We start from the raw sequence: 20,749 nt of genomic DNA on the forward strand, positions 1-20,749 counted from the left end.
GGATCATTGAGTCGGGGCCCTATCAAGGAAGACCCCCGAGGGAATTCGAACTCCCAACCTCTGGTTCCCTGGCCAGAAGTCTAAAACGTGGAGCTATCCAGAAGTTTGAGAACAAACCTATCATCCCTGAGTAAAGGGAACAAAGGTTTTTAGCCCTGCAGTTGAGAAAAGGTGGGGTTTTTTTTTGGGGGGGCAGCATTTTTCTTTGCTAAGAAGAAAAATAAAATAGAATGTAGAATATAAGAACATCTTCGCGCACCTGGACACACAAACACAGAAAGGAAACAGGAAGCAGGAAAGGTTCATGAGATTTTCATAGGTGTCTTTGTGCAGGTAACACACCTGAGCCGGATGGCTGTGGTCCCCCTTTCCTTCCCCCCCACCCGTGCAAGTTCACTGTGGAAGAAATGCCCCCCCTCCTTCGAAGCTGTGCCCGATCTGCCCCGGTTGTGCAAGACACGCTTGTGTGCAGCTACCTGGGTACCCTAACGGCTGCAGGTGGCCTGGCTTCGCCCCCCTCCCCACAGCATCCTGGGAGTTGTAGTCTCTTGAGATCCCGAGGATCCCCAAAAACCGCAGGAGGGGGTTCCCGAGTCCCCTTCCCCCCCAAAAGGTACAAATCTCTGAAGACAGATCCGGGACCAGCGTCACCAAACTGCTCCAACGGGGCAGCGGAGACCTGCCTTCATGTTGCCGGGATTTGGAGACCAGGAGAGGAAGGGGCCTTGTTTTCACCACCCCCCTCCAATCGCTCCAGCCTCCCCGTTTGCTGTGGAGCCTGGGGGCGGGCGTGTGTGCGCGCGCGTGCGGTTGTCAGACACGGGGAGGGTGTGTTTGTGTGGAGGTTAGCACCATTGAACGATGATGGGTTGTTCTGATTTCAGGGCTGCGAGGCGGCCAGGAGGCGCAGGGCCGAAGGGCGGGCTTCTGGGGCCAGGGCAGAAGGAGGGGGACTCGAACTCAGCCCCTCAGCCCGGACTTTCTGTCCCTGTCTCCCCTCCCCCATTTCCCAGGCAAAACAAGTCAGGAGGCTTCAGAGGCAGGCTGCGTGGAGAACGCCCGAATTTGGGGAAAGGGGATCAGCGGAGGAGGTGCCCCTTTGGAGAGGAGACCTCCGGGCCCCCAAGGCTTCGGCCTTCTTACTTGTTCGGTATGGGATGGAAAGAGGCATTTCCCCCCCCCTCGCCCTTTGGGATTCTGGAAGCTGAAGGCCAGGTTCGGGGGGGGGGGGGAAACCGGCACTTGGGAGAGGGGGGAGCGAGGCCTCTCTGGGGCTGGGAATCGGGAGGAGGGGGGTCCGGGAGGGGGTTTAAGTGCACTTGGTGGGGAGGTGGGTGGGTGCCATGGGGCCTGGGGTGGGTCAACCAGGACCGCCTGGCACAGAATGGCTCCCTTGGAGGTGGGGGGGGGGCAGCCCACTTAATTGTGAATTAACCACTTCTTCCTAGCTTTGCTTGGGGAATCCGTGTCAGATTAAACTCGAATTAACTCCCGTCTCCCGAGTTTATGATTAATCCATCCAGAATTAATTGCTGCTACCTGGCTGCTTCCTAAATCCATATTCTACAGAATGAATCTCTGCCTCCCCATTCTGTTTCCTGGTTTCCGATTCAATTAATCCAGAACGAACCACCGTCACCTGGGGCTGATGTTGAATTAATCTAAAATGAATTACTTGTCTCCCTTTTCTGCTTCCTGGGTCCATGCTCAATTAATCTGGAATCTACCTGGTTCTGTGTGGAGTTAAGGTAGATTCAATGACTTCTTTCGGGTGCTGCGTGCTGGATTCCCACTAAAATTAATTCAGAATTAACTACCACTTCCTGGAATAAAGCTGAACTAGTTCTGAATTTATTAGTTGTTCTTGGCTCCATTTTAAATTCATCTAAAATGAATTATTGTCTCTCCTCATTCTGCTTCCTGGCTCCAATGTTAAATCGCTCCAGAGTTAATTATAAACTTCTGGGTGAGCATGAAAATAATCCAGGATTAAACATGGTTTGTTAATTACTGCCTCTGATTTCCGTGTTAACCCTAATCTAGAATTAAAGATTACTAGATGATGCTAGATGAATCTCAAATTATATGGCGTATCCCGCACTGCTGTCAAATTTATCCAGAACTACCTACTAGACTGGTATCAAATGGCTCATTAATTATTGTACCCCCTACCTGCTTGGCCTCCTGAGACTATTATATTAATCCAGGATTAAAGACTGCCTCCTGGTTCTGCCTTCTAGATCTTGGTTTAATTAATCCAGGATGAACAGCCATCTCCTAGGACTCTCCTGAATTAATCCCAAATCCACAATCGGGGCTTCGCCGTTGGTGCTGTCCCCCCCCCCCCAATCCACCAGTGCTGAATTAATCCAGATTTCACTCTGGGTTTGTTTCTGCCCAACCTGGTTAATCCAGAATTAAGGAGGGTACGCGGTTAGTCTCCTGGGGGGTTCAGAGAGACGGGGGAAGGCAATGGGTAGGGGTGGGAGTGGGGTGGATCTAGCCCCCCCTCCCAAACTCCCACCTTTTCCTTTCAAAGGGGGTGGACTGGAGGAGGAAAGAAAAGTCACAGGTAGATTCAGGTTCACAACGACTTACCTGCCTCCCCAGAGGGTGGGTGGGTGGGAAGAGTTACATGGCTCAGTGGTCAGGAGAGGTGGGATGGGTTTTGGGGGGGCCCTTGCAAGCCCCCACCCCACCCCTTGGCTTCCCCCTGTTGTATCAGCCTCCCCTCCCCTTGTCACCCCTCAGTCCTGGATCCTTCCTGGCTCTTCCGCGGGACATGGGGGGGCAGGGGAAGACACAGTCCATTCACTTGGTCACACTCCCCCCCAGAGGCTGGCCGGGGGGGGGAGCTCTTGTGCACGAGTGGCCTATTGTTCGGTCAGCGAGAGGTGCAGGATTCGCTCAAATTCCTCCTCCTCCTGGCGCGAACGCCGCTCCGCTTCCTCCTGCTCTTTTGCTGACAGCTCCATGGCCAGGCGGAGTTGCTCGGCGTAGCTGGGCAGGGCCCGGCTGGTGGCTGGCGCTCCTCGCTGTGGGGTGGCAGGCTGGGGTGGTGGTGTGTGCTGCGGGGTCCTGCGGGGGGGGGGGCAAAGCAAAGGGATGGAAGCATGAGAAATTCGGGCAGGTCAAGGTTGCAAAATTCAGATGAAAACCCGGAACGGATGGCCTACTTCTCCCCTCCTCCCCCGCAAGACCCAAGTCTCCAGCTTCCATCAGGGCACACCACCAAAGCTTGCAAAAGTTAAGCCTTTTTTGTTAAAACATGTGACACAAAACCAAGCGAGACAGTCAAGACCTGCAAAGGCAGTGATAAAAATCCAGGATTTCCTTGCTGGAAAGGAAAAAAAAACAGCAAAACTTTTTAAAGAACATGAAATTTGGTAGAGAATAAGGCGAATGTTGAAGGAGGAAGAGCCAGCAGGGTGATTTGGTGGCAAAAAGGCCAAACACAATTCCCAACTTAGTTCGTATCATTCTCATCTCAAAGACACAGGGAGTGTCAGAGTTCTGCCTTAATACACTGGAACGGGTCCTCTTTCGATACACTCAGGATGTGCTGGAGGACTACAACTTCCATTATCCCCAGACACATATCTGGGCACACTTTTAACCAGGTGGATTACATATATGACCATGGCCTGTACTGGGAAGAAATTTCTCTTCCCAACGGCAGCTTTCAGAAGTCGGTGCCCCTATCAGGTCCTCTACTCACCTTTCGACTCTGCGTCCTTCCTGAGAGACAGGGAGGGTGCCAGGCTTGCTGTTGGTCAGTGCTTCCCAAATGGTCACCTGCAGAGGGAGGAGAAAGGCAGGTCTGGTAGAAGGAACTGGGAGACACCTGAGTTGCTTATCTGTACATCTGAACACTGAAACAAGATAGCTGTGGAGTGGGGAGTCTGAAACTATCCCCTGCGGGTCTCTCTCATTTGTGCAAACTGTCTCTTACCAAACCTTTCTGACTGAGAAGCAAAGCGCCCTCAATCACTCACACACATCCAAGCCCAGAAAGAGTGGCAAATGATTTTTAAAAGACAAAAACACTTGATCAGATGCTTTAAAGGCCACAAACAACCCATTCAATGCTTTAAAGGCCACAAACAACCCATTCGATGCTTTAAAGGCCTCCTCCCAGATGGGGAAACACCTACTGGGTTGTCCTCCACCCCACCTGGTCATATTCGCTCCCGGCTTCCAGCAAGCTCTGCTCAATGGCAAACTGCAGGAGGTCGTCATCATCTTCTCGCAGGGGCTCCGGATGGCTTCCAACGACGCTGTAACCCCGCGGGGCCTCGAAGAGGGACGGATCCATCTCACAGCACCGGCACAAGCCTTAAGAGAACGGAGAGGGAACGGTGAGGAGCCATCACCCATCGCGAGGGGAAGGAGAAAGAGAGGATGAAACAGCCAGAATCCTACTCATGCTTGTGTGGTATTCCCCCATAGATTCCAGCACACAAGTCCCATCATCCCCAGCCAAGATAGAGAGGTTCCCCGGGGGCCCTCCTTCGGAGGTCGGAGGACCAAGAAAACACCAACCTGTGTTCCCTTCAACGTTGCTATTTTATTTTAGTTATTTCTGCACCCCAGGCATGCCCCCCACCCCACCCCAGAGTCCCCGGCATCCCCCCCCGCCCTTCCTTTCCTCCACCTACCAAGAGAACTGGAGCTGCTGATACTCGAGCGATCGCTGCCGGGTGACGGGGCGTCACTGCCGGGGCTGCCCGTCCCGCGGAGAGAGACCACCGCTTCATCGCAGCCGTTCAGGTTCCCGAAGGTAATGCGGGCGTTGAGGATGTGGAAAATGGGGATTTCTGTGGAGGGGGGGGCAGGAAGAGACAGCGAGAGCCGTTAAAACGAGGAGGTCTCTCCTCCGAGATGGAGCCGGTTCTGCGACGGCAGGGCTCCCCACGGTCCTTAGGCAAAGAACCTGCTCAACACAAACCGTTATTTTAATTCTTGTTTCTTTACTGCCTCTCCGTTTCCCAAAAATCCCCTTGCGGCTGTTCTCCCTTGCACAACAGACCTGCAAAGTAGGCCCCGGGGAGTTTGCCAGAGCTTAACTCTCACTGGCTTTCGGTAAGGGATCATGGGCGTTGCAGTCTGACGTCTGGAGTCCCACGTGCGCCTAATTTCTTGGGAGGGGAGGTTGTAAAAAAAAAAATCAGGACTCCCTGCCAGCGAGCCTCAATCTGGATCATGCGCGCTCTCGCTCTCTCTCCCCTGATCTACCTCACAGGGTCGTTGTCACGAGAATAATGTGGGGAAGAGCCTGGGTACTGCCATGAATTCAGTGGGGTGCAGAGGTAATGATGAAAGGAAAAAAATATCTGATAGTTACAAAAGTGTACAACAAGGGGCCAGTCGCTGTCTCTAGTTCTGAGCTACCTCATAGGGCTGTTGTGATAACCATGTGCCTGTGGAGGTGGCAACTTCAGTGTTGTGATTCGGTTCTGAGTTTTAGCCCGATCTTTACAGAAGTTGTGCAAAGGTGAGGAACCCGGGGGGGGGGGCAAACAAATGCAGAACCTTGGCTAGCTACGATCCAAGTTCTGACCAAAACTCAGACAGGCTCCCTATATATCATCAGGAGTCACCTCCGCTGCCCCATATCTTGCAGACTCGGGCCCGTTTCCCTCTTGCGTCTCTTTTTTGACCTGGTCTACTTCAAAGGGTTGTTGTGAAAAGGAAAGCAAGGCAGGGAAGAGGCAGGCCTCTTCAGAGGAAAGGTATGAAGCCGTCAAAAGAAGAGAAAAGACCCGCAAGCAGTCCGCGTGTCACCGCGGGCAGAATCGCGGCGACCAGCTCCTCACCAATCTTCACGGGGAAGCCGGGGGGCAGGCGGAGAGTGATGAAGTCCCTCAGTTTGGCGAAGAGAGCGTTGCTGACGGCCATCAGGTCAATGATGGGCCCCACCTGCTCGGCGAGGGAGAGCGGGTGGTCTTCGCATAGCCAGAGCTTGGCTTTGAACCTACGAGAGGGGCAGAGAAGGGCGAGGCGAGTCCCATCCGGACCTCCGCTCCATGGGGCACAGAATTGGCCCACCATTCCCCCCCCACGCACACCCACACACGCCCCCCAGCCGCCACACCCGTCCCTCCGGCCTCACTTCTGGGTCTTGGTGGTCAGCTCGATCGGCCGCCCCATGTCCCGGCTGCCCAGCTCAAAGCTGGGGTTGAAATACTCCTCCGGCGTTATGGCGGTCGGGTTGGCGTGGCTGAACGTCTGGGTGATGAGCGCCTGCCAGCGGGGGGGAAAAACGGAGAACCCGACATGAAGGGCAGGAAGAGACCCGATTTTCGAAAGGGAAACGGGACCCACTCGGAAAGCGCCCTTGCCCTCCCCGCCTTGCCTGGATTGCACAGCTTGGAAAAGTTACTTTTTGAAGAAAAGTTACTTATTAAAAGAAGGAATTCTGGAAGCCTCCTTCCAAAACAGGTCTCTTTTTTTGCTATAAGGGTTGGTTTGAATTAACGTCCTCTTCCTGCTGCTTTCTGTTTTAATCCCTAAACGGTCCAATGTGACACCCACTGTTAATGATAAAATAACGACAGAAGGATTGCGATCTCTGCAGGGGAGGGGTTCCAATCCCCCCTCGCGGATGCCAAAAACCCGTGGATACAGCAAAACCTTTTAGACAGCATAGTCTCTGGTTCCCTCTGCTGGCCAGTTCTGGTAATACATGCTGGAAACATTTATTTCTGGGTTTTTTTAATTTAATATTTTGAGGCAGTGGATAACTGAAACCGCGGATACGGATCCTACGGGTACAATTCAATGGGGAAAAATACACAGCCTCCCCTCTGAACTCTACAGTGTATGTGCCGTTCCCTCATCACTCCTGCTCATTACTCACCCCATTATTGGGGCCCACGTGTTGTTCGGCAATGCCCAAGAATGACTGGAGCGGAGTTTTGCCACCTGCGAGAGACAAGTAGGGGGTGACGGTGCACATGAGGAGCTTTTCAGACATGTTGGAGGGAAGAGACTCCCCTCTTTGAGTCATGAAAGACCTGCTGGTTTTCAAATACCCAAAGGTCATCATCATTCACTGAGGAGAGGAGGATGCATTCAAGAGAGGTGCAAGCCCCAGCTTTTTCCTGGCATTTGAGACTGGACAGGGGGTGTGTTTTACACGTTTGGTTTTTTTTTTAATCTCCACCAACAGAAATGTAGCATGTCCAGGGAATCCTGACAGGCTAATTGTCTAACTGCAGGGAGGTGCACGTATTTGATACACCCAAAAAGATCTAAAAACATGATTCTTCAACAGCAGCCCCCCAAAAAATCCTGGACAAGCAGGATTATTACGGCTTGCCTTCTGTTTCAATGTATACGTAGAGACCTGACCTTAACATGTTACGATTTCAATCTGCGCTGAGGCCGTTTCCAGGGGGGAACACGCAGAGAGAGGCAGAGACCGTTTATACCTTTGGTTTTGCCCTTGTGCTGCTCGGATAGGTGCTCCGTTCGCGTCCGCGTGATAAGCTCGACATTGGAAGCCCCATAAACCTGCCGGTGGAGAAGAAATCCAACCAACTCGTTTTCACCAAGGCTCCCTTTCCCCTTGGCTCCCGATCAGGATCCCCGGGAAAGGACGTGTCCCCTTGGCTCCTTCTAATTCCTCCACATCAGTTTCAAGCTTCTAGTCCTCAGCCGAAAAAGACCCTCCTCTCGCCCCACGTGCACGGCCCTGGCCTTCCGCCCTCGGGTCTGCCCCCTCCCTCCGCGGGGGCCTCACCTTGGCTTCGTACCCATTCACCACCTCGGTCTTCTCGCTCTTCCATCCCAAAATACCCGTCTTGTTCCTGGTTGTGAGCGGGCAAACAACGAGGAAGGAATTAAAAAGGAAGCCAGGCGAGAAAGCTGACTAAGAAATAAGGCCCTTTGCAATAATAGGAACACACCTTGATGGGGATTGCTCAGGACTGGGGGGGGGCACGCATGCAAGGTCCTAAAAGCTGAAGCGCTCACGGCTCACGAGCCGTCCCTCGCCCTGGACTAAAACCACGAGGACTCCCAGAGAGGAGTGCGTTGGCCACCGCCTGGACCCACAAGCAACCCGCCCTCGCTCCGGGTTTCTCTGCCGACCCCACTCCGCACCCAGGGACACGATCTGATGACCACTACCCCCTTCCCCCTCAGCCTGATCCATGCACCTTTCAAAGGCAATGTTGCGCGTGTCCAGTTGCGTGGTGACCACGGGGGCCATGAGCCGGCCCATCACCTGCTCTTCCGTGGGCTGCAGAGCGGCGAGAATGCCCTCTCGGTCGTGGGCTGCCAGGGCCAAGGTCTCGGAGTACACCACCCGGCGGTCGTGGTCGATTTCCATCACCACGGCGCTGGTATCTGCGGGTTGAGGGCCAGTTTTGAGAGGAAGAAGGTCCCCAGTTCCAGTTTCTTCCCGTTAGCCAAGGGGCAAAGCAAAGTTTCTAGTCCTCAGTTTTCCCCCCGGTCGGCACGTTGGCTGGGGGGGGGGAATTCTGGTGCCTCCTGGAAGGATCCTCTCAGCCTCTTTTTATCTAACTGGGGTACCTGGCCACCGAACGTGGCTTCTCAACCCTCCATCCTCTCCCACCACCTCCCAGATTCTGGGGCAGGGGAAGGGAAGGGAAGGGAAGGGAAGGGTGGGGGGGACCCACCCACCTACCTTGCCCCCGGAAGATGAAGCTGCGGTTCCCACGCTGCCACGTCATGTGGTCGAAACCCAGCAACGTCGTGTCCACCCGCAGGTTCTGCCCACACTTCCACACTTTGTACGTGTCGCTGGGGCAGATCTTAGAGACCAAGGGAACTGTGAGGGGAGCCCAAGAGAGGCCCTGTGAGTCACTGTTACTAATGATAATAACAGATAATAAATGAAAGGAACAGGGCTGAAATTTAAGGTACCCTTAAAGTACCCAGTAATTTGATTACAAGACTTTAAAAGGTGTCCAGGAAAGAGGGAAGGGTTCCTGCCGGCTTTGGTGGCTTCTCTACGTTGGGGTCACAGGTGGGGGGGCATGTCTGCAACTCCCTTCTCAAAACGAAGCCCACGTTTGCTTAACGACCTACCCCAACTTGTAAACTCCCATTTCATCTCCACATAGAAATCTTGAGCCTGAGAAGGAAAGAAAAAGATTAGAAGTCAAGTAACTTTCTAATGGCTGATTTCCTCCTGTGCCTTGATCTGCACATACAGTATTAGTGGGGGAAAGTGTCTGAAGTTGTGAAAAGCATCATTTACCCATTTATTCTGCGGAAGCTGCTCTTAAAGGCAGAGGCACAAGACCGGCTACTATGGTTTGGGTCAGTTGGCAACCCTATATAAATTTACATGTACATGTATAATTGTTAGAGGCAGAGCTGCAAGCCAAGGCCTCTTTTCCTAGTCAGTTGGCAACCATATGTATACATATGTACACATACAGATATATATACTTATCTGTCTGTCTGCCTGCCTTGAATACATACATATGGTTGTCAACTGACCAGAACAGAAAGAGCTTAACCTGTAGCTCTGCCTCTTAACACCTGTATAACATCTGTATAATTTAAGCATAAATTTATACTGGGTTTCCAGCTGACCAGGCCAAAATCAAAGGAACTGTGATCAAAAGCAGACTGAGGGAGGGAAAAAATCAATGAAATGGCTTAAAAACCACAGCATATTTAAAAAAATGAAAACCAATCTCTTCCAGCTACTCAACCCATCCCTGATTGGCACGTTACTTTTCTTGTTCCAATTTTTGCAAAAATTCAACTGGGGAAGCCCTTCCACTACTGCATTTCCAGGCAGGGCATTCCAAAGCCACACCTGCTGAATATCTGCCTGTTTTTTTTGTTTTTTGCAACTGATAAACATATACAAGGCCTGCTTCAGAAAGAAAGATGTAAGCATATGTTTCCCTCTTAAAGATGATAAAATCCTCGCAAAATACTAAAGGAACAGAAATTCCATTTGTTGCGATGTATTCATAGCCAAGATTATATGTATATCTGGTTTTGGGGACTCCGACTCCCCTGCTGGCTGGAGGATTCCATAAAAGGTGAGTGTTTCGAGGGAGTGTTTCGAACTCGCTACCTTGCGCAGCTTCTCCAACAGGATGGGAATGCCCGCCAGGCGCTTGATGGTCCGCTGGTAGTCACGGTAACGCAGCACCAGTTGAACCAGCTCTAAGTCCCGGGTGCTCACCGCCTCCTGCAGGACTGGAAAAGCGAGGAGAGAAAAGGAGCGTCAGGAGAACAGCTGAGATTGTGCGTGTTTTGGGATCAGGAAGGATCCCCTTTCTTAGAGGAAGCCACTGGGGACCCTGGAAAGATCCATTATTAACAACTTCTTCTTCTTGATTTAATATCTTTATTTCATGTTATTAAATCATAGTTAAAAATGATTACAAGTTCCACGGCTGTTTGCACAAATCTTGGAAAAGTTATTCCGGGGAGATTACAAAACTCTTAGATACTGTTTATGTTCTTAACTTTTGCATATTTTATCCGGGAGAAATCCTGGATACTTTTCCCCTCCACCCCCAGCAGAAAGAAAAATCCACCCTGTTTGTTTATCCATTGATGGATGGAAAGAACGGGGTCCATTCCCTTTCTCTCCCACCCCGGGCGCTTTCCAGCAGATCAAAATCAGGAGGAACAGATCAGAGCAGATCCAGGGCCTCGCCTGGTTTAAAAATAGATCCAAAACATTGGTTAAAGGGAGCTTTGTTTTACTTTGATAAAGCAGTCTTAAGAAACCCACAGCTCGTCTGTCCCATTTTAGCTCTCTTAAGAAACCTAGTGGCTAACGAGCTTCCTTCCGAAAGGGTTTCCCCGGTTGGAAAGGGAATTTAAAATATTTATTCGTCATTATTGCCTCCGCTGGAACTCCCAAACAGATGTCCAGCAGAGCAAAAGCTTAGCTTTATATTACAAAAATAAATATGAATAATTATAAAGAAGGCAGTGCTATCCTCTGAACCACAAACAAATCAAGATCATGCAGCGCCGCTTGAAAACGTTACATATATTTTTGGATAATAACTCCCACTTCCCCCCAGCCAGAATGGCCCATTTTAAGTGGAGGATCATGGCAGTTGTAGTCCAAAATTCTGACTTTTCCAATCTTTGATTTAAGCTTTTGGGGTGGCCCGAGTGCTTTAAAAAATCCAAAACATGCAGTTTTTGTGAAAGACAGCTCCGTCCAACCGTATTCCTTTCCACCCTGGATTTAGCATGCTCAAAAAGGGAACCAAAAACTAATTTTGGAGTTCAAAAATCCCCACGTTAAAGGCAATGGGGCTGGGCTTACGATTTCCATCCAGGACGGCTCTGCGGTTTTCATTTATTGATACAGGCCACTGTTCTAAATCATTTTCAAAGCAGTCTTTAAAAACCCACTGGATTTGAAATGTCTCCCAAAAAATAAAAAACGGATGCCGCCTAATACATTCAGAAAAGCCATGAATCAAATATTTATCACCGCCCAGCAGTTTTAACAGATCAAGACCGCTCACCAGAGCCAGAAATCAAAAATCATCCTACAGCGCTAAATATTTGAATTAGGATGCCCCAGATGAAAGATGACATCAGGATGCAGCCTTATCTAATGCATATTTAACCCCAAAATCACTTACACACCAGGAGGTTTCTACAGGTTTTAACTTATGACTCCAAACCTAAGCATGGATGCTTAGCAGCTTAGCTCCACGGTTTGGGTTTACTTCCGAGTAAGCATCACAGGAGGGTGGTATTAAGAACACGACTCATTCGACATGGGGCATTTCTAAACCTTGTCGATACCAGCAGGAGAGATTTCAGAGGGAGTGCGATTTTCGGATACTTCCAAAGGTAGTAACTTCAGTTACTTCCAAAGTAACAGGTGACCTTGTCATAATTTTATTGTTCGTTCAGCAGCTCCACCTCGGAAAATTTAGCCCCCCCCCCTTTTAATATTTATTGAAAGATAGTCAAGAAAACATCATTTTGAAAGTCACCTTCAAGAAATCAATAACAGGCTGAATTACTGCCGGCACTTACTGTATGTGGAACCATCCATGGGGGGGGGGAGGGGAGGTAATTTTTTTAAAAGTGTGTAACCGGCTCTTTGTTTAAAAAAAAAAAATAGAAGCCGAACATTCCCCAAAAAAAGTGACTTTAAAAAAATAAAATCCCCTGCTTCATTTTTCTGTGAAATCAGAGGGCATCCGTGGTTAAACCTCACTGGATCAGGTCCATCTTTCCTGAGCGTCCACCGCTCGCTGTTTTGAGAACGGCTGAGGCTCAAAACAGGGCAGAGATAAAGCGAGGGGGTGGCGAAAATGAGCCCCCACCCACCCAGACTTTGGGGGGACTGCAGCTGGCACAGTCACCGATGGGGGATGATGAGAGCTGCAGTCCACCGATACCCAAGTAATGACTCCGCTCTCCCCGCGGTCCTGAGGCTCCTCTCCGGGAGGGAGAGCTTACACACCCGTCCAGCCGCTCCGGTTTTCTTTGGCTACATCCGCTCCGTGCCTCAGCAGGACCCGGGCGCACTCCAGGTGGCCCAGCGTGGTCGCCAGGTGCAAAGGGGTGCGTCCTCTTGGATCTACCTGTTCGATGTCCACCTGCCAGGAGCAAGGGAGAGAAAGGTGAGGCCCTCCGACGGCAGAACCCGGGAGAGCCACCTTTGAGGACTACAAGACCCACAATCCCCCTACTCAATTTGCCAGTGCCTTTCAAGGCATGAGAGTCCTGGTAAGCGATGGTCACACAGCAAGGATGCCCCAGAGCCTAGAGGTGGGGTTTCAGATGTCCAGAACCTGGGGGGGTTTCCCTTTCTTCCTGGACAAGAAACAGCAAAACTTAGGAAACTTATATTTTCAACCACAAAACCCTCCAAGAACACCAGCAATAACTAATTATTACAATCATATGGTTGTTCTGGGTTTTTCGGGCTCCTTGGCCGTGTTCTGAAGGTTGTTCTTCCTAACGTTATTTTTTTTCTGACAAAAGCAACTTGCGTTGGCGTCCTTCCATGGGCAGACAAAATTTGGGTTTGAGGAAAACTGCCTCCATTTTTGTCCAGTTTTCTTATGGGTGTGTGTGTGTAAAAGAGAGAGAAAGAGAATCAACAGTTTTCCACTCAGTTTTCCACTGATGACATTTCAGCGCCAGGTCAAAACCTTCCTGTTCCAGAAGGCTTTTAATTGAAATAATATTAGCTGTGGGTCTGATGGCAATTTATATATATTTTTTAATTGTATTTTAATTGTTCTAAATTTTATTGTATTTTAAATGTTGTAAGCCGCCCTGAGACCTTTGGGTAGTGTGGGCGGCATATAAATTAAATTTTAAAAAAATGTTTTGTGTTTTTTAGTGCCAGAACCAATTCTGTCAATTCCTCTCCCCCAAAAGTCCTGGACTGAAAACAAGGGAAAAAACGAAAAGTAAACCACCCTGCATGACAACAACCCCCCCACTTGCGTCCCCAGGAAAACTGCTTAAATGGTTTCATTTTTGCCCATAAGGACCCTAATTGGCAAAGCTTGGCATTCTTAGCACCCCGTCCCTGCGAGAAGACAGCGGCTTCTCTGAGGGCGATCTGCGGCTGCCCTTTATCCTGGTTGCAACACTTAAGAATTTTGCCAGGATGTCAAAAGGGCAATTAAGGGCTGTTGGCTTTGCAAAAGACATGCTCCTGAAGACAGAACCCCACCCACCCCCAGCAAGAACAGGTGGGTTGGTATAGAATAAATCAACACCATGGGGGGGGGGGGTTGAATCCTCCTCGAGGCAGGGTTATGGGGTTGCTGGCCCCAGATGCATCAAATACTCGAATTCACTCCCTCCTTTTTAGTTTCTTTCCAGCTTAATAAGATGCTATTACACTGGTGTCAGCTCCGGCTGACACAAGAAATGCCTTCTATTCCCCTGTCGTCCCTTGATTTTTCTTCACAGTTGCTACCGCTTTCCTCAGGTTCCTTCCCCGAGGCTTTGTCTTTTAACTGCAAACAACAGAAGCTGCCTCAGTTATTTGCCACGTCCACAATCGCTGGGGAGAGAGATTACCTCTCAAAGTTCAGATTAGGTACCGCTACCATCTCTTTATGAAGCCACGTCTTTGTCTGGAGTCCTGCATTTGTTTATTCTTTTCCAGTTTTGTTGCATAAACAAAATATTACGCTTTTCAAAACCAGCAAAAGTTCATTTTCTCTCCTTAAAGGCCAGGGCAGGTCTTATTGGTCATCAACGCCCGTGAATGTCAGGTCTGCAGTCACGACCGAAGTCCATGCAGACCGATGATGCCACAGCTAGCAAAAATTCCCACAAGACTCTTGATTCCAAATCTCTTCCAGGGATGTTGATTTATACGGAAAGGCCGGGGATATATTTTTATAAACTGAGTCCAAGCAAATACATAATGCTTTATTGAACAATTTCACCCCCCTCTCACTGATTGGGAAATAAAGAGGCTGTTCAGGGTCATTTTAAAATATTCTGTTTTTTTTTTTTTAATCCCCTATTGGGTGATAATAATTCATAAAGGAGTACCGGTCTGTCAACCAAAAATAAAAGCCTCCATATTCAGGTGTCCCTTAGCAGAGAAAAATGAGGAAATGCTTTTATCTCTTTTAACAAGCTGGGTATTTTAAGGAACATCCAGGTTTGCTACAAATACTAAAAGCAGGGGGTGTTCTTCCAGATTTCGCAACATTTCCCACCATGGGCACGGCTGGCTGGGGCTGATAGGAGTTGTAGTCCAGCAGACGTTGGAGAGAGGTGCTTTGCCCAGCCATGAACCACTGCCAACCAGAAGAGATCTGAAATGGGCTCTCTTACGCCCAAGAAAATAGGATTAAATCCAACGATCTTAAGCCACGGGAGGGTAGATTTCAGCTGAACATCGTGGAGGATTTATTGACCGTAAGAAGGAGCAGCAACAGAGGCAAAAACCTGGAACAGGGGTGGGCAATGTTGTGCGGCGTACGGATGGGCTTCATCCATATCACTGGAGACTCAGACAGAGCCTGGACAAACTTTTGGGGATTTAGGCCCCCTTTCTAGGACCCAGCTCTGGATGTTGCGAAGCAGCAGTGTCACAAACGGAGTGCTCCAGAGCATGCATAAAGTATTATTCCCTAGCCAACCAGCAGCCCTCATGTGACCCCTTTCCCAGGACAAATCAGTCTGATGCAAAATTACATTTTGCCTTTAGAGCTGGGAGTGATAATTAAAACCCCAAAGGCAGAGCTACTTGCTCCCTTTTCAACTTTCTCCTAAATTGCCTTAATGAAAAGGGTTATAATTAAGGAAAAAACAACATCATACCCTCTCTGTGGCTGGGGGAATTGGGCAGTGCCAGGGTTTATAATCCTTGCTCTGAGCTGGGTTTTTCCCTAATGGTTGTGCTGTCTAGGAGGCTCTAGGAGCTGTGGTGTATTTTGGGGGAGCCAGGAATTCTTTTCCCCATCATATCAGTCTTGGCATAAAATTGTGTGTCTTCCTTTGCTAATTGCAGCTTGGCTCGCTTGTTCGAGCCATACAACGAAAGCTTAGTAGATGCACAACCTGTTTGCGACTTCCCAAATTCCTCAGCAGGTGTGGCCCCAAAAAATATTTCTCTTCTCTTGGGAACCTGATTCCCCTGGAAGTCATTAACCAATAAATGTTCTGAAAGTCTTCTGGACTTCCATGTCACTGGCCCCAATTTCTCTCTTTCAGCTCTTTCTCTCTCTCTCTGATCCCCTCCATCATCTCCTCCCCCTGAGCAGCTACACCAACATGGTCCCCTCCTTGCTGGCGAGAACTTTATCCATTTGATTTTTCCAAGAGCACAGAGAGGAGGACGTTGGTTTTCATTTGATGTTTTAGCGAGGAGCTACTGAGATTTGCAAGAGAGTGCAAGGACAGTGCCTCTGAGTTACTGCAGAGTGTTTTCTCCACCTCAGGCTTTAACTATATGCACCCTCTGCCTCTGCCTGCCTGAGAAACTAAGAAACATTACTTTTACAAGAGGGGAAACCTTCTGGGGAGAGGCAGTCCAAAATATTTTTTTTCCAGTCCCCGATCACCTTCTCTATCAAGCCATCAATAACGCCTTTCAAGCCTTCTAGGAATGGAAATCTGGCCATGAAAAATTTAAGAAGTTGTCAAAACTAGCCAGGTAATGATCATGGAAGCTGTTAATTACCCGTACTAGCTCCTGCAATTCAGTGCCATGCAGAGGTTTTTGACTACAACACCCATCAATCCCAACCCGCATCATCCTGGAGGCACCTGGTTTGGGAGGCATCAAGCCTCCGGAAAAACCTCTCACCCCGATCTCATCCTGCCGGGTTGAAAACAAGCCACTGGGAAATAATAACGTGGCGCTCAACTAATATTTCTCGTTGTTAGAGGCCCGGCTGTGAATATTTCGCTGCCCTGATCTGCCTTTGCTTTATGGGAGGCTGGATTTGTTGTTACTGTTTTAAAATCTGCTGGAAAGAAGAGGAGACAAAACAGCTAAATTAGGAAAGCGAGGAAGCGCCTCCCTCTCTCAGCGTTCTTTGCTGTGATTTCACACACACACACACACACACACACACAGGATCCGCCACCTTCCCCCTCCCCCCCCGGCAACCCATGAGAACCATCAGAAACACCAATGCGCTTTCCAGATCCTCCGTGTTCTCAAGGGAAGTCTCCGAGCGGCACAGGGTTTCATCCTTTGTAAGAAGAACAGGTGCAATAGAGACCCAGCCACGTAAAAAAGGCCACGCCAGCCCCCTCCAGCAAACACATTCTGCCCCAAAATTCGGAGCCCGAGGCCTCCGGCAGCCGATCCAAGCCTTTAGATGTGGAGCCGAAAAGCCACCTGCTCTCTGGAGACCTCCATGGCTAAGCTCTGCACCGTGCCGGCTCTCCACATTGTCTATACCCAGTGTTTTTTGGGCGGGGGGGGGGCATTTGAATTTCCTGGCCTCTAGTCCATTCTGTCATTTCACGTCACCATCCTGTAGATGCTCCCTCTGAAATAGTCAACTGGGCGTACTCTTGAGTCACACCAAATCCTGACAACTTTGTTCGGTCTTGGACTTACTCCTCAGCTTATACTGCAAACCACACAATACTGTAACCATAATATTATATTTTTCAAAACAAAGTGACTTAACCTAAGGCGGCTAGGATTTTGGATTCTGAGCAGGGATTCGGGGGATTCAAATCTCGGCTGGGCCGTGAAACCGACCAGACGTCGGTTATTCTTTCTCATTTTCTGGGCCTGATCCACCTCACGGGGTCATCATGCGGATAAAACAGGGAGAAGGTACGCCACCCACACAGAGCCTGGAGCTTACAACAGAAAAGAGCAAGCTATGTAAATAATAAAATTTAAATAATAAATGATAAAACAATTAAACCTACATCAGCCGTTGAGAGGTGAAGGATGAAATCGCCTGGAAGAACCCCAAATTCAATGCCGGTGAAGGCCACCTGGAAGAGTATGGTTTTTTTTGGGGGGGGGGACTATAGCTCCCCTCCAGCTGGAGGCTTCTGGGAGGTGTAGTCCAGAAAGGGAATTATTCCAAGCAATTGCACATGGTTTTCTGTTTGTTTTTGTTAAAGCCATTTTTTTTGGAGGGCCACCGGCACGTCCCAGTTCCCCAGCTCCTGGATAATTTTGCTCCTTCCAGTCCTGCTGGAAACACCAGGGGCGAGGACGATGGGTTGGCGTGCCCTCCGCCTCCAAGGCCTTGCGTCCTTCGTGACAGCAAAATGGAGGCCGGCCCATGGCAACGGGAAGCGTCTCAAGAGGCCCCAAACCGTGCCGGGGCAGAAATAAAACAGGCCTTAGCGAATCAATAAAATGACAGTTCAGAGAAAGGTGCCCACTGGCCAGCCTCGGAAACAAATCTCGGGAAGCGTATGTTTACCCCGAGCCTCTGGGTCCAGAGGTGTGGATTTCAGGAAAATCTGGCCCAAAGGGGATGTAAAAACAGATGGGGGTGGGGTGGGGGAGGCCGGGTGCCATGCCAGGGCCACAAAGGGTTAAGTGCCAGCTTTGATTCCCATGTTCCTGTGTCTTAATTTCCAAGGATTCAGAGAGTGGCTTGCGAGATTTTCAGCCTTGTGCACCAAAATAATTCAGCTCTCCCCGTCTAGGCTTCAGGCTGTGGAGGGGGACCCCCACCCCCACCCCCACCCCACCAGCTGCTTTGCCTCAGGCAGCAAAATGCCTCGGGCTGGCCGTGATCTGAAGCCACCCTTTAATTCGGAAAAATGAAATAGTGGAATCTTTTTCTCGGCCGCCTTCCCTTTTCAACCAGAATCCGCGGCCATACAGTCCAGGGTCTGTGGTGTTTTCAGAGCCGCCAGGAAGCAGCACTCTGTACATGCTCAAGGAGTCTTCTCTAGGGATTACAATCATAATAAAGACGTTGTTGTTGTTGTTGTTGTTGATGATGATGATTTTTAAAGCACAGGATCTCCTGCTCTTCTGTGCCACTAACACCAGAGAAGGACCTCCGTTTCTTTGTGGCTAGGAGATTTCGTGGGTACGGGTGTGCGTATGTGATAAGCCCAAAACCAAATGCAAGAACGGCTGCCCCTCCCTCCCCCCTCCCCAAAAAATGGGTGCTAAAACCGCAAATGGAAATCCCCTCTTGTCTGGGTGATGGAGAGATGATTTATTTCATTCAGAAAGGCGCCGGTCCTTCCTCCATCGCTGGGTTTGCCTCGTTGAATCCCAAAACGCTCCCTCCAGCACTCTTTGGCCTGGGAATCCCCCAACAACCTGCCGTGTTCCTGGACCAGGGCTCCCATTCTCCCCACGCCGTCTGGGGAGCTTGGGTGCCGTAGTCCGACAACAACCAAGGGGCCAAGAAAGACAGTGGGGAAAGGGTGGTCCGGAAACCGCCCTGGGCAGATGCGGGGGGGGGAGTAGTAGGCTGTTGCCGGCTGGGGATTATGGGAGCTGTAGTCCAACCCTCACAACAACGGGGGAGGGGGAACGCTCTATATTTTGGTTAAAGATTTGCGCTAGGAAGACCCCACTGGTGGGTGACGGCGGGGAGGGGATGATGCCTGGAGAGCAGGCGAGGCCAGCTCGGTGTCTCTTCTCCCCTTCCCCCAATCCCACCCCAAGAGGGGGGGTTTCTCCACCTCCCCCACCTTTTCCCAGCTTCGCGTAGCAAAGGGAAGGAGCGGGAGAGACTCAGGGCGTGTAGTGGGGGGGGGAAGCCCCTTTCTGAAAGTCTGGGCGGGAGGCACCCCCCTCTCAGCCCTTCCTCCTTCCCTCTCCATTGTTTGGGGCGCCGGGCGGGGGGGTCCGCTGCCTGCCTGCCTTCCCTCCCCCCGCGCCCCCCCCACGGCCCCCTCCAGACTCACCTGCTTGGAGCCGAGGACCTTCTCCAACTCGTGCGGCTGGTTGTGCCAGACCAGGGCGTGCAGCGGGTACCGGCTCTCGGCGGCGCCTCGCTTGGCACCCGGGGAGGCGCTCAGCATCCTTTTGGCACCGGGGCGCGGCCGTCGCGGGGGCTGCAGCCGCATGGGCGCCGGGGGGGGGGGGTGCGGAGAGAGGGAGGGATCCAGGCGATGCAGGCCTTTCCAAGAGGAGGAGGAGGAGGAGGAGGAGAGGAGGAGGGAGAGGAAAGGGAGAAAGGAGCAGCAGCTGCGGCGGCAGGCAGGCAGGCAGGAGAACAGCCCGTGCGCCCTGGTGCCCGTGGCGCACCAGCCAGGGCGCACGGCGGGCGGGCGGCAGAGAGATGGTTTCCCTTCCCCCCCCTTCTTTTCCTTATCCGGCTGGAGGGGGGGCAGCGCTTGCCTCGCCTTGCTGGAAGTTGGGGTGAGGGGAGAGGGAGGGGAAAAGAGGGAGGGAGGGAGGGAAGGAGGGAGGGAGGGAGGCGGAGATCCCCGCGGGATGCGGAGTCTCCGAGGCCAGGCGGAAAGCTCGCCTGCCTGCCGGCCTGGCACGTGGATCCTGCCGGCCTGCCTCCTCGCCTTCCCCCTTCCCTCCCTCGCTCGGGCGTGCCCGCATCTCCGGCGCGCTGCCTTCACACGTGCGCGCCCTCGCCTCTTTTGTTTTCCCCGCTCGCCTGCCCCGGCCCCCCCCCCGGGTCTCCAGCGCCAGCCCCCTGGTTGGGAAGAGGGAGGGAAGGAGGGCAGGAGAGGACCCCTCCCCGGGCTCCGCAGGAGGAAGAGACCCCCGAGCTCTGCTGAAGAACAGGGACTCAGGCTGGGGGGGCTTCTCACCCGCCGCCAGCGGGAAGAGGGGGGGGACCGGAGGGGAGGCCTCTCCCACCCAAGAAGGTTCTTACCTGACTGTACACAGGCGGGCGCGTGGGGGGGGGAGGAGGTTGGTTGTGGCCTCGGCGCAGGGGGTCCAGAGCCCTACCTGAAGAGGGGGACACCTACCCCGGGGGTCCCAGGTGACAACAGGTGGCGCTGAAAGGATGGAAGATCCGAAGGCTACCCCCCCCGCGCCCCCCCGCGCCCCTCCCCAGCGAAACCGTGCGGGTGGGTGGCGAGACCTTCCACCGGCCTGCTTTGTCTGCCCGGTCCCCAAATATAATAAAATACCGTTCTTACCATCCCACTCTTGTCAGCGGGGCGGGGGGGGGGGAATCCTTCGCTTTCGAGCCTGACCCTCCCTCTCTCTGGGCTTCTCGGAAGAGGAGACCCCTCTGGCCACCTGCAGTCTAAGGGGGGGTGGGGACGGGGACCCTTGAAACCCCTTTCCTTTTGGGTCCTAAAAAGGAACAGGCGAGAGGTGGGTTTTGGGGCTCTCTGACCCTTTCATCTTTGGACTGGGATA

At 51.5% G+C, this 20,749-nt stretch overlaps 1 protein-coding gene across 1 annotated transcript; it reads right to left on the reverse strand.

Annotated features, from left to right (window-relative positions):
- Positions 1-296: 296 nt before the first annotated feature.
- On the reverse strand, positions 297-19,753 carry ANKRD13B (ankyrin repeat domain 13B). The gene is made up of 15 exons (XM_020803478.3): positions 19,324-19,753; positions 12,446-12,581; positions 10,067-10,191; positions 9,058-9,103; positions 8,654-8,797; positions 8,163-8,352; positions 7,745-7,811; positions 7,434-7,515; positions 6,860-6,924; positions 6,113-6,243; positions 5,817-5,974; positions 4,659-4,817; positions 4,175-4,335; positions 3,719-3,795; positions 297-3,078 (listed from the first exon to the last, which is right to left on the reverse strand). The coding sequence occupies exons 1-15, from the start codon at positions 19,483-19,485 to the stop codon at positions 2,874-2,876; spliced, it is 1,908 nt and encodes a 635-aa protein (XP_020659137.3). The 5' UTR covers positions 19,486-19,753; the 3' UTR covers positions 297-2,873.
- Between the last annotated feature and the right edge of the window lie 996 nt (positions 19,754-20,749).

Source organism: Pogona vitticeps, chromosome 7 (genome assembly GCF_051106095.1).
Source record: "Pogona vitticeps strain Pit_001003342236 chromosome 7, PviZW2.1, whole genome shotgun sequence".
In the NCBI taxonomy this organism is placed as follows: Eukaryota; Metazoa; Chordata; class Lepidosauria; order Squamata; family Agamidae; genus Pogona; species Pogona vitticeps.